At 43.2% G+C, this 14,138-nt stretch overlaps 1 protein-coding gene across 1 annotated transcript in view; it reads right to left on the reverse strand.

Moving 5' to 3' along the window:
- The window catches only part of LOC121568810 (brain-specific angiogenesis inhibitor 1-associated protein 2-like protein 1), a 65,193-nt gene that overhangs the window by 48,250 nt on the left and 2,805 nt on the right, over window positions 1–14,138 (reverse strand). The window contains exons 2-3 of the mRNA XM_041879247.2: window positions 6,770–6,845; window positions 6,398–6,484 (exon numbers count right to left, since the gene is read on the reverse strand). Of these exons, the coding sequence (XP_041735181.2) occupies window positions 6,398–6,484; window positions 6,770–6,845 (163 nt within the window). The remainder of the gene's footprint in view (window positions 1–6,397; window positions 6,485–6,769; window positions 6,846–14,138) is intronic.

A 14,138-nucleotide genomic window follows, 5' to 3' on the forward strand; every position in this document is an offset into this window, starting at 1 on the left:
GCATGACCCAGCTGCGCTTCAGCTTCAGCTCACAGACGGATGGTCTGACATTCTCCTGTAGAATTCTCTGATACAGAGCAGAATTAATGGTTCCTTCTATTAAGGCAAGTCGTCCAGGTCCTGAGTTTCTATTGGACAAATTCAGGTAGGTCCCTCCCAGTTTCGTTCCATTTGCTTCCATTCAGAAACGTTTTGCAACAGAATCAGTGTAATGAATACGGCACAGGCGAGCCAGCATTAGGGAGAGAGAGGAGGGGGCAGGCAGAAAGATCCGGGGGGCGCATATGTCTTAGTAATCTGAATGCCTCGCATATTCACCAAAGTAGCCTAAAGTTAACCTTTTCCTCTCTGGTTGTACATAAATTACAAAACGTTCCAGAGGCCTTTATTGCCTATCGTCTAGTTAGGCTATAACACAGAAAATAATGTGTTTTGTGATAACAGCACCGTGATTTTAATTTTGTGAGTGAAAAGAAACATCACTTTTCGGTTAGGGATTTTTCATAACATTAAGGAACCTCTAAATGGTCCCCTATTCCATATGTAGTGTACTTTCTTGGGAATAGGGCCTTATGGGAAATAGGTTAATTTAAGATGCAGCCATAAACAGAACGAATATAGTGAGAGTTGGTCAGTGAGAGTTGGTCAGTGAGAGTGCATTGAGAGAGGCCAGTGCTGGGACTATTCCAGGATAAGGAAACTATTCCATGATAAGGAGATTGGATCAGTAATGGCTGCAGGAAACAACAAATGCAAATTAGACAGATGACTGTACAGCAATATGACTGCAGTGCTCAGTGATACTCATTACAGGTTTAGATTGGGAGACTTTAAACAGTCACTGGCTTTCTAAAATAAAGCAACATGAATGTATCGTTTCTTTGAGACAGACTGCTGTCCAGGCAAGTTGAATACCAATAACAATAGGTTACATTTTTGAGGTTATGGTCTTCGTCCCAAAACTTAACTTAGACAACTATATACACTGAGTGTACAAAACATTAAGGACACCTGATCTTTCCATGACATAGACAGACCAGGTGAATCCAGGTGAAAGCTATGATCCCTTATTGATGTCACTTGTTAAAGACACTTCAAATCAGTGTAGATGAGCGGGGGGAGACAGGTTAAAGAAGGATTTTCAAGCCTTGAGACATGGATTGTGTATTTGAGCCATTCAGAGGGTGAATGGTGCCTTTGAACGGGGTATGGTAGTAGGTGCCAGGCGCAACAGTTTGTGTCAAGAACTGCAATGCTGCTGGGTTTTTCACTCTAAACAGTTTCCCGTGTGTATCAAGAATGGTCCACCACCCAAAGGACATCCAGCCAACTTGACACAACTGCGGGAAGCATTGGAGTCAACAAGGGCCAGCATTCCTGTGGAACGCTTTCGACACCTTGTAGAGTCCATGCCCCGATGAATTGAGGCTGTTCTGAGGGCAAAAGGGGGTGCAACTCAATATTAGGAAGGTGTTCCTACTGTTTTGTACACTCAGTGTATATTTAAGCAATAAGGCCCGAGGGGGTGTGGTATATGGCCAATATACCACAGCTAAGGGCTATTCTTAGGCACGACGCAACGCGGAGTGCCTGGATACAGACCTTAGCCGTGGTATATTGGCCATATACCACAAACCCCCGAGGTGCCTTATTGCTATTAAAAACGGGTTACCAACGTAATTAGACCAGTAAAAATAAATGGTTTTGTCATGCTCGTGGTATACGGTCTGATATACCACGGCTGTCAGCCAATCAGCATTCAGGGCTCGAACCACCCAGTTTATAATCTGCAGTATACAATACACAAATAATCATAATAATTTAAATATGATAACATCTGGAGTGTACCCACAAACGCACTCACTCCAAGTTGTTTGGGGAAAGAGCATCTCTATGCCTCCAATGTTTTTGACTGCGGGCGAAATAAACCTAGCATCAACAGCAGGTGCCACCTGACACACTGCAAAGCATGGGTTATCTAAAATGGGTTGGAAGCCATTCAAAATAATGGCGCAGAGGGCAGTGTGTGTGTGACGGGACAGTGGAAACGTTCTCCCAACATTGTCCCAGCGAGACAACATTCTACTTCACAACACTGGGGTGGACAAAGGCACCATCCAGATGGGTCTTCAGATAACCTGTCCATCCATGGTGACAGGACAGAATAGGAACGTTGTCCCAACAAAACTCACTTTTTCACAGCGAGACTGAAAACTTGCCTCACAGCACTGGTTGAGAAGGAGCTTCCTGGCAGACACACGAGAGATGACACTGTGCTCTGCTGCACTTCTGTTTACTTCTCAGATTTCAAACCAACCATCCAGAGAGTTGGGTTACATCTCAGAGGCAGTGAGAAGAGAGTTGGGTTACATCTCAGAGACAGTGAAGAGAGAGTTGGGTTACATCTCAGAGACAGTGAAACAGTGAGCAGAGCTTTGGGTTACATCTCAGAGACAGTGAGACAGTGTACAGAGAGTTGGGTTACATCTCAGAGACAGTGAACAGAGAGTTGGGTTACATCTCTGAGACAGTGAACAGGCAGTTGGGTTACATCTCAGAGACAGTGAAACAGTGAACAGAGAGTTGGGTTACATCTCTGAGACAGTGAGCAGAGAGTTGGGTTACAAGTTGGTAGAGCATGGCGTTTGCAACGCCAGGGTTGTGGGTTCGATAAAATAATGTATGCACTAACTGTAAGTCGCTCTGGATAAGAGCGTCTGCTAAATGACTAAAATGTAAATGTAAATGTAATTCTCAGAGACAGTGAGCAGAGAGTTGGGTTACATCCCAGAGACAGTGAGCAGAGAGTTGGGTTACATCCCAGAGACAGTGAGCAGAGAGTTGGGTTACATCTCAGAGACAGTGAGACAGTGAACAGAGAGTTGGGTAACATCTCAGAGACAGTGAGACAGTGAACAGAGAGTTGGGTTACATCTCAGAGACAGTGAGCAGAGAGTTGGGTTACATCTCAGAGACAGTGAGCAGAGAGTTGGGTTACATCTCAGAGACAGTGAACAGAGAGTTGGGTTACATCTCAGAGACAGTGAGCAGAGAGTTGGGTTACATCTCAGAGACAGTGAACAGAGAGTTGGGTTACATCTCAGAGACTGAGACAGTGAGACAGTGAGCAGAGAGTTGGGTTACATCTCAGAGACAGTGAGACAGTGAGCAGAGAGTTGGGTTACATCTCAGAGACGGTGAGACAGTGAACAGAGAGTTCGGTTACATCTCAGAGACAGTGAACAGAGAGTTGGGTTACATCTCAGAGACAGTGAGACAGTGAGACAGTGAGCAGAGAGTTGGGTTACATCTCAGAGACAGTGAACAGAGAGTTGGGTTACATCTCTGAGACAGTGAGCAGAGAGTTGGGTTACATCTCTGAGACAGTGAGCAGAGAGTTGGGTTACATCTCAGAGACAGTGAACAGAGAGTTTGGTTACATCTCAGAGACAGTGAGACAGTGAACAGAGAGTTGGGTTACATCTCAGAGACAGTGAGACAGTGTACAGAGAGTTGGGTTACATCTCAGAGACAGTGAGATAGTGAACAGAGAGTTGGGTTACATCTCTGAGACAGTGAGACAGTGAACAGAGAGTTTGGTTACATCTCAGAGACAGTGAGACAGTGAACAGAGAGTTGGGTTACATCTCAGAGACAGTGAGACAGTGAGCAGAGAGTTGGGTTACATCTCAGAGACAGTGAACAGAGAGTTGGGTTACATCTCAGAGACAGTGAGACAGTGAGACAGTGAGCAGAGAGTTGGGTTACATCTCAGAGACAGTGAGACAGTGAGCAGAGAGTTGGGTTACATCTCAGAGACAGTGAACAGAGAGTTGGGTTACATCTCAGAGACAGTGAGACAGTGAGCAGAGAGTTGGGTTACATCTCAGAGACAGTGAACAGAGAGTTGGGTTACAGCTCAGAGACAGTGAGACAGTGAGCAGAGAGTTGGGTTACATCTCTGAGACAGTGAACAGAGAGTTTGGTTACATCTCAGAGACAGTGAGACAGTGAACAGAGAGTTGGGTTACATCTCAGAGACAGTGAGACAGTGAACAGAGAGTTGGGTTACATCTCTGAGACAGTGAGACAGTGAACAGAGAGTTGGGTTACATCTCAGAGACAGTGAGACAGTGAGACAGTGAATAAAGAGTTGGGTTACATCTCTGAGACAGTGAGACAGTGAACAGAGAGTTGGGTTACATCTCAGAGACAGTGAGACAGTGAACAGAGAGTTGGGTTACATCTCTGAGACAGTGAGACAGTGAACAGAGAGTTGGGTTACATCTCAGAGACAGTGAGACAGACCTATTGCATAATAATTTCCCAATATGACAGCACTCAGGTCAATTCAAGTCAATGCAGGAACATAAGATGTGAAAGATAATTTCCACTTGAAGTTAGAGTACATGCCCAGTTCAATTCCTAAATCAATGTACTGTATTTCAAATAGAGAGGGCCCCAACTTTGGATCATACTGTACATTAAATCAGAGTTATTTGCATTGATCGCATTGGTCCTGACAAGCCAGTTGGCGAAGAGTAAAGCCAGAGTAAAGCCAGTGTTCTCAAAGGCAGCTGCATGTGGTGGTCACTGGTCATGCATAACAGAGTGGTCTGCTATACAGTGCATTCGGAAAGTATTCAGACCCCTTGACTTTTTCCACATTTTGTTACGTTAAGGCCTTATTCTAAAATGGATTAAAGTAAATATGTTCCTCATCAATGTACACACACAAAAAAAAACAATGACAAAGCAAACAGGTTTTTAGACATTTTTGCAAATGTATTCAAAATAAAAAACAAATACTTTATTTACATAAGTATTCAGACCCTTTGCTATGAGACTCGAAATTGAGCTCAGGTGCATCCTGTTTCCATTGATCATCCTTGAGATGTTTATTCAACTTGATTGGAGTTTACCTGTGACAGCAGAAGCCCTAACATCATAGCTTTACCAGAGACAGCAGAAGCCCTAACAGCATAGCTTTACCAGACAGCAGAAGCCCTAACATCATAGCTTTACCAGAGACAGCAGAAGCCCTAACAGCATAGCTTTACCAGACAGCAGAAGCCCTAACATCATAGCTTTACCAGAGACAGCAGAAGCCCTAACATCATAGCTTTACCAGAGACAGCAGAAGCCCTAACATCATAGCTTTACCAGAGACAGCAGAAGCCCTAACATCATAGCTTTACCAGAGACAGCAGAAGCCCTAACATCATAGCTTTACCAGAGACAGCAGAAGCCCTAACATCATAGCTTTACCAGAGACAGCAGAAGCCCTAACATCATAGCTTTACCAGACAGCAGAACCCCTAAAAGCATTTTCTTCCTTATTTATTTTATTTTTCATGGTGATTTATCAGGGGGTGCTGCAGCACCCTCAACACCCCTACATCCCACAGCTATGGTTTTACACCAGCATTTACATTTACATTTTAGTCATTTAGCAGACGCTCTTATCCAGAGCGACTTACAGTTAGTGAATACAATTTTTATTTTATTTATTTTTTTATACTGGCCCCCCGTGGGAATCGAACCCACAACACTGGCGTTGCAAACGCCATGCTCTATCAACTGAGCTACATCCCTGCCGGCCATTCCCTCCCCTACCCTGGACGACGCTGGGCCAATTGTGCGCCGCCCATGAGTCTCCCGGTCGCGGCCGGCTGCGACAGAGCCTGGATTCGAACCAGGATCTCTAGTGGCACAGTTAGCACTGCGATGCAGTGCCTTAGACCACTGCGCCACTCAGGAGTACAGCAGCAGCAGAAATCAGCTGAGGAGCTGCAGCAGAAATCCCACTCAAAATACACTTAAAATATACTACACCTCCAACTGTGATTAAATCACATGGAGGAAAACTACATTGAAATGACTTGCTCTGCCCAGTGATCACACCAATACACTTTAGCACAGCAAGGATCCACCTCTATCCCCTGAATCTGGAGGCTTATTTTCAGCCCAGTGTGTGTGTGTCTGAGTGGTACTGTGTCTGGGCTCCCCTGCTGCTCTGGGGCAAGCTGCTGATTAAATCCTGTAAGACTGAGCTATACTTATATTATCAGGACCTCAATGTCCTAACAATTCACCCCAATGTATATTTAAGGTGTATGGGTGCCACTCTACTGGAGCTATTGTGTGGCTGGTGACCACGTTGAAGTAGAACTCATGGACATCCACTACAGTCCAGCCAAAGCTCCACAGCTGGGTTTGAGAGAGGCATTGGGATGGGAGGGACTATTGGCACCATCCCCCTCACCAACAAGGGGATAGGTGATGAATCTACAAAGATCAATAAGAGATCCAAAAGAGGTCTACCAAGGGTCTCAGTTGAGTTAAATCAGAGACATTCAGACATGGACTGTAACATGGCCAGGGAGGTAAGACTTACCCAACTCCCTGGAGACAGGAGAGACGGCAGCATTCTCCCCGATCTTAGAGACCGCATCAAAGTACACCTTTCCAGCCAGGCTCATCGCTGTAAAAAAATAAGTATTTCTTTACAAAATGTGGAAATGCAGAGCGTAAAATTACTACTACACAAGCACCCTGAATTTAAAAAATCAGACCTACTGTTTATAATACATATAATACAGCTTTAAACGATGACCACCAACATCTATGACTAATGCATGAGATAACTGAAGCTAAATGATGGTCAGAGACATGTTCTGGTAACCAAGTAACCTGCCATGGTAATAAAATACAGTACAATGTAGCATAGTTCAGTACAGTACAGTTCAGTAATAAGACGGCTGTTCACCTGCCACTGATTTCTCATAGCTCTTCCCCAGGTTGACCAGGTTCCTGAGCCCAGGGTTGAACTGTTCCATTACATTCTGGGAAGAGAAGATGGGTAGTTGGGTTAAATGGGGTCACCATCACATCAACATGAGATATTCTCAGCCTCTCAGGCTTTTCTCACTTTCTCTCTTTAGTGTGTGTTAGTGAGAGACGAAGGCAGTGAGTGAGTGAGTGATGTATTGATGTATTGAGTGATTGATTAGGCTAAACGAGTGAGAAAAATGTGAGTGAGTGACTGAGTGACAGAGTGACTGACGTATTGAGTGAGTGATGAAACGAGTGAGAGGAAAAGGAGTCAGTGAGTATGTACACCATTCATACGGCTACAGAGAGTGGTACTCAGCCCAACGCACAATTGGGTGCACAATGCCTGACCTACAGGTCACCTACAACACCAGGTGTCACAGGAAGGCCAAGAAGATCCTCAGGGACCTCAGCCACCTAAGCCTCGGACTGTTCTCCCCGCTTCCATCACTCAGACGCAGGCAGTATAAGAGCATCATGGCTAAAACTGACAGACTGGCTAATAGCTTCTACCCCCAGACCATCAGGCTGCTGAACAGCCACCACTAGTCAGCTAGTCAGGGGACCCTTACAGTATGTGTTCCCTTACAGTTGTAAATATGTGTATATTATAATTTGTATTATTGTCCCATTCACTTCTGTTGACCTGCACTGTTGGAACTCAGAGCTTAAGAATTTCCCTGTACCCTGTAATTACATCTGTGAACCTGTGCATGTGACTAATAAACTCTAAACTAAACTAATACAGTTAGCACTACAACCTCTGACCAAAGCAGCCAATGAGTAACCAGAGATTGACAAAGGACTGTGACCTACACTCTGTCTTTAAGCTGCATTCCAATTGCAACACTGCCATTCCTCTGACTGAGACAGAGACAGAAATGAAACAGAACATGGGAGTAGATGGAAATACAAAATCTGAGAGAGAGAGAGATGCCAGATCTATCAATTACATATATCTTCCTTGACCGCATGTTATTATGCATGTTTAGAGGTAATTTCCAATGTCAAGAGGCTTTTTTGATTGACAGCTCCAATGGATTTCAATAAATCAGGAACCCAAGGTCTCTCTCAGAGGTCTCTGTCATATTTTCATTTTCCCAGGAGCCTCCATTCAATACAATGACAATGGATTTGACTGGTATGGATCCTTGAGGACCATTAATGTCAGCTCCGTTATCATCCTATATAATTGATTCTCTGTGGGATCATGATCATTGTCTCAGGGGTCTTCCTTCCTGTACATACTTCTTCTTTTATCTCTTATATGACAGCTTTCTTATTTATTAATGACGTGCCCTGTTATATCATGTTTACCTTTCAAACTATTTTTACTGTTTGGAAAGTTAAGGGTGAGTTACACACAAGAATGTTATCCGGGAAATGATATCTAAAACCATAGTAGCATATCCGTACAGTATTGTCTATGAACAAAGCAGGAGGAGAATACAGTGCAGTGCAATGTAGTATGTTATGGCTATGCAAAGTGACACAGTAAACAGTAGACTACACAATGAATAGTAGACGGTATGCAATTCACTGGTGAGTCAACTGGTTTGGCAGTAAACTTCTTATTTTAGAGAGCACGGCAAATATGTATGTTATGATACGTAATACATAGGCAGTTAATAGATATGCCTGTTATAATTCATCCATTACTATGCTCAAGCAGGTCTCTATTATTCATAAGGGGGTAAAAAAAAAAAATGCATAATGCTGCTTTGCTCCCAGGTAATATTTTAAATAGGACAATTTCAACCCTCATGGGTCCTCTTTTGCATGTACTCACATCATATTAGGAATAAAACCCATGTTAATAAGCATGAGAAGCAGTCAGGAGCAGCTCAGTTGACTTGCATACCATTGAGACCTAACAGGTGATGTTGGAGTAGGAGAGGGAGGCTGTCTAATCTTACCATAGTCAAACCCTGCAGCTAAATAATTAAACCTGTGGACAGTTTTCCCTCTGTTTCATCATCACCTCAAGGAGAGAGAGGAGCTAAAAGGTGTTCTGACTGTCTGAGGGGACCAAAGTCTAGCTCTCTCAGGTGGAGTTAAATGCCAGTGAGAGGCACATCAAGGCATCCACTTGTTCCTCCTTTCTTTCATATCGCAGAGAGAGAGAGAGAGAGAGAGAGAGAGCACACACCCTTTCACTCAACAACCTGTCGAGTGTGTGCACTGTGAGTGTTACACAGTAATAGCTAATAATCCTTAAGAGTCTTAACAATTTTTCCTGTGAAGCGCATTGCGTTGCATTCATGTCTGAAATGTGCTATATAAATACAGATTGATTTGATATAATGTATGCACTCACTAACTGTAAGTCGCTCTGGATAAGAGCGTCTGCTAAATGACTAAAATGTAAAATGTAATATTAGGACCCCTTTAGGTATCAACATTAAAAAGTATATATATTTGATGAAACATTGAATTTGGCCTTACTGCTATTAGCCCATAGAAACGCATTGAATAACAGATTCATACATGGAAAAATACATCAAAAGGAAGTATGTTTTAAAGTGTCTGTCCTATATCTGAGAGGTATAAGAAAGATCAGGAAATAATTTGTATTATATTTTGACCCATATTTAACAACTTTTTTTGGGGTACAATGTTTTTTTTCTTTTTTACTGGTACCAGGCTACCTTCAGACGAGTCTTGTGAGCATGATAGAGCAAAACGGAGAACACCGCCATGTTCGTGAGAGTCTCATCTGTAGGCCAAACCGTTCAGACGCTACAGACAGTGCCTTCGGAAAGTATTCAGACCCCTTGACTTTTTCGACATTTTGTTACGTTACAGACTTATTCTAAAATGGATTAAATAAATAAAAATCCCCATAATGACAAAGTGAAAACAGGTTGAGAAATTCTTGCAAATGTATTAAAAATAAAAAACAGAAATACCTTATTTACATAAGTATTCAGACCCTTTGCTATGAGACTCGAAAATTTAGCTCAGGTGCATCCTGTTTCCACTGATGATCCTTGAGATGTTTCTACAACTTAATTGGAGTCCACCTGTGGTAAATTCAATCGATTGGACATGATTTGGAAAGGCACACACCTGTCTATATAAAGGTCCCACAGTTGGCAGTGCATGTCAGAGCAAAAACCAAGCAATGAGGTCAAAGGCATAGTCCGTAGAGCTCCGAGACAGGATTGTGTCGAGGCACAAATCTGGGGAAGGGTACCAAAACATTACTGCAGCATTGAAGGTCCCCAAGAACACAGTGGCCTCCATCATTATTACATGGAAGAAGTTTGGAACCACCAAGACTCTTCCTAGATCTCGCCGCCTGGCCAAACTGAGCAATCGGGGGAGAAGGACCTTGGTCAGGGAGGTGACCAAGAACCTGATGGTCACTCTGACAGAACTCCTCTGTGGAGATGGGATAACCTTCCAGAAGGATAACCATCTCTGCAGCACTCCACCAATCAGGCCTTTATGGTAGAGTGGCCAGACAGAAGCAACTCCTCAGTAAAAGGCACATGACAGCCCGCTTGGAGTTTGCCAAAAGGCACCTAAAGACTCTCAGACCATGAGAATCAAGATTCTGGTCTGATGACACCAAGATTGAACTCTTTGGCCTGAATGCCAAGTGTCACGTCTGGAGGAAACCTGGCACCATCCCTACGGGGAAGCATGGTGGTGGCAGCATCATGTTGTGGGGATGTTTTCAGCAGTAGAGACTGGAAGACTAGTCAGGATCGAGGCAAAGATGAACGGAGCAAGTACAGAGAGATTCTTGATGAAAACCTGCTCCAAAGTGTTCAGGACCTCAGACTAGGGTGAATGTTCAGCTTCCAACAGGACAATGACCCTAAGCACACAGCCAAGACAACGCAGGAGTGTCTTCGGGACAAGTCTCTGAATGTCCTTGAGTGGCCCAGCCAGAGCCTGGACTTGAACCTGATCTAACATCTCTTGAGAGACCTGAAAATAGCTGTGCAGCAACGCTCCCCATCCAACCAGACAGAGCTTGAGAGGATCTGCAGAGAAGAATGGGAGAAACTCCCCAAATACAGGTGTGCCAAGATTGTAGCGTCATACCCAAGAAGACTCAAGACTGTAATTGCTGCCAAAGGTGCTTCAACAAAGGGTCTGAATACTTATATAAATGTGATATTTCAATTTTTTATTTTTAATAAATTAGCTAACATTTCTAAAAAACTGTTGTTGCTTTGTCATTATGGGGTATTGTGTGTAGATTGGCGAGGGGAAGAAAAAAACAATTTAATCAATTTTAGAATAAGGCTGTAACATAACAAAATGTGAAAAAAGTAAACAGGTCTGAATACTTTCCGAATGCACTGGATGTTTTCGTGAGAAGACAGATTTTCAGAATGTCTCAGTCTGACAAACACCGCTGTAGCTCGGCCACCAGATATAGGGGGTTAATTAATGGGTATGACTGAAGAGTGAAAAAAATAATTATGTTTTTCCAAAGGCTTTGACAAGTGTCAAATTGATCCATTGATGTGGATACTGTAACACTTAGTGTAATTGTATGTTGTTCTATCTGATATAACACTAAGTAGCATTTGTGATATTCAAATGTAGAAAAAGGAACCCGAGACAAGAGAGACTGAGAGAAACTGTTTTTTCCCCCCGAAAAGACAGAGCCTTACCAGCAATAGATTTCATACCACCTACTCATCTGTCAAAATGAGAGGCCATTAACTGACACAGTTGGTGCGTGGTCAATGGACATTAGGGAAATAATGATGGGATAAAAAATGATTAAATGTGGTGGGAGTGAACAATGAGGGGGAGTTTTTCTGCTTTCTATTCTGTCTATTCTATCTAACCACCCAGAGTAAGACCCAGCCTGACGGCAAGTGTAGCCGATGAAATCATGACAATACATCAAAGCTGGGCTACACTATGAAGAAGGGTATACAGTTGGGGAAAAAAGTATTTATTCAGCCACCAATTGTGCAAGTTCTCCCACTTAAAAAGATGAGAGAGGCCTGTAATTTTCATCATAGGTACACGTCAACTATGACAGACAAAATGAGGAAAAAAAATCCAGAAAATCACATTGTAGGATTTTTAATGAATTTATTTGCAAATTATGGTGGAAAATAAGTATTTGGTCAATAACAAAAGTTTCTCAATACTTTGTTATATACCCTTTGTTGGCAATGACACAGGTCAAACGTTTTCTGTAAGTCTTCACAAGGTTTTCACACACTGTTGCTGATATTTTGGCCCATTCCTCCATGCATATCTCCTCTAGACAGGTGGCAGCCCACGGATCAATTCTCAAAATTTGGTTGTGCATCAGCAGATCTCTTGTTCTGTCAGTCACTGACAGTCACTTGATTAGCCCATGTCCGCTAAAAATGTTTAGATTAGTAAATTAATCTAACGGCAAGCTATCTAAGCTTGTAGCAGGCTAAGCATGGTCGAATTACCGACCGGGGGCCCCATTGATCATCAGATATACAGTGCCTTCGGAAAGTATTCAGACCCCTTGACTTTTTCGACATTTTGTTACGTTACAGCCTTATTCTAAAATGGATTAAATAAATACAAATCGTCAGCAATCTACACACAATACCCCATAATGACGAAGCGAAAACAGGTTTTTAGAAATAGTTGCAAATTTATAAAAGATAAAAAACTGAAATAACTTATTTACATAAGTATTCAGACCCTTTGCTATGAGACCCGAAATTGAGCTCAGGTGCATCCTGTTTCCATTGATCATCCTTGAGATGTTTCTACAACTTGATTGGAGTCCACCTGTAGTAAATTCAATTGATTGGACATTATTTCGAAAGGCACACACCTGTCTATATAAGGTCCCACAGTTCACAGTGCATGTCAGAGCAAAAATCTGGGGAAGGGTACCAAAACATTTCTGCAGCATTGAAGGTCCCCAAGAACACAGTTGCCTCCATCATTCTTAAAATGGAAGAAGTTTGGAACCACCAACACTCTTCCTAGAGCTGGCCGCCCGGCCAAACTGAGCAATCGGGGGAGAAGGGCCTTGGTCAGGGAGGTGACCAAGAACCGGATGGTCACTCTGACAGAGACCTAGAGCACAAAGTACAGTGAGATCCTTGATGAACATCTGCTCCAGAGCGCTCAGGTCCTCAGACTGGGGTGAAGGTTCACCCTCTAACAGGACAACGACCCTAAGCACACAGCCAAGACAACGCAGGAGTGGCTTCTGGACAGGTCACTGAATGTCCTTGAGTGGCCCAGCCAGAGCCCGGACTTGAACCTGATCAAACATCTCTGGAGAGACCTGAAAATAGCTGTGCAGCGACGCTCCCCATCCAACCTGACAGCTTGAGAGGATCTGCAGAGAAGAATGTGAGAAACTCTCCAAATACATGTGTGCCAAGCTTGTAGCGTCATACTCAAAAGACTTGAGGCTGTAATCACTGCCAAAGGTGCTTCAACAAAGTACTGAGTAAAGGGTCTGAATACTTATGTAAATGTCATATTTCAAAAAAACTGTTTTTGCTTTGTCATTATGGGGTATTGTGTGTAGATTGATGAAGAAAAAAAACGATTTAATCAATTTTAGAATAAGGCTGTAACATAACAAAATGTGGAAAAACTCAAGGGGTCTGAATACTTTCCGAAGGCACTGTAATTAAAAACTGCAAACATTTGTCTCCACCCAATGGCAAAATGTGTACAATTGTAGCAAACTTGCTTTAAAACTGAAACATTTTCTCTACACCCCATGGCAAAATGTGTAGAATTGCAGGAAATTAACTGTATCTTCGCTAGGGCCGCTCTAACTGCAGTTAGAGTTGGTCCGCCCCTTTGCTGCTATAACAGCTTCCACTCTTCTGGGAAGGCTTTCCCCTAAATGTTGGAACATTAATGCGGGGACTCGCTTCCATTCAGCCACAAGATAATTAGTGAGGTCGGGCACTGATGTTGGGCGATTAGGCCTGGCTCGCAGTCGGTGTTCCAATTCATCCCAAAGGTGTTCGATGGGGTTGAGGTCAGGGCTCTGTGCAGGTCAGTTAAGTTCTTCCACACCAATCTCGACAAACTACCTCTGTATGGACCTCGCTTTGTGCACAGGGGCATTGTCATGCTGAAACAGGAAAAGGCCTTCCCCAATCTGTTGCCACAAAGTTGGAAGCACAGAATTGTCTAGAATGTCATTGTATGCATTAGCGTTAACATTTCCCTTTACTGGAACTAAGGGGCCTAGCCCAAACCATGAAAAACAGCTCCAGACCATTATTCCTCCTCCACCAAACTTTACAGTTGACACTATGCATTGGGCAGGTAGCGTTCTCCTGGCATCCAGCAAACCCAGATTC

Source organism: Coregonus clupeaformis, chromosome 7 (genome assembly GCF_020615455.1).
Source record: "Coregonus clupeaformis isolate EN_2021a chromosome 7, ASM2061545v1, whole genome shotgun sequence".
Taxonomy (NCBI): Eukaryota; Metazoa; Chordata; class Actinopteri; order Salmoniformes; family Salmonidae; genus Coregonus; species Coregonus clupeaformis.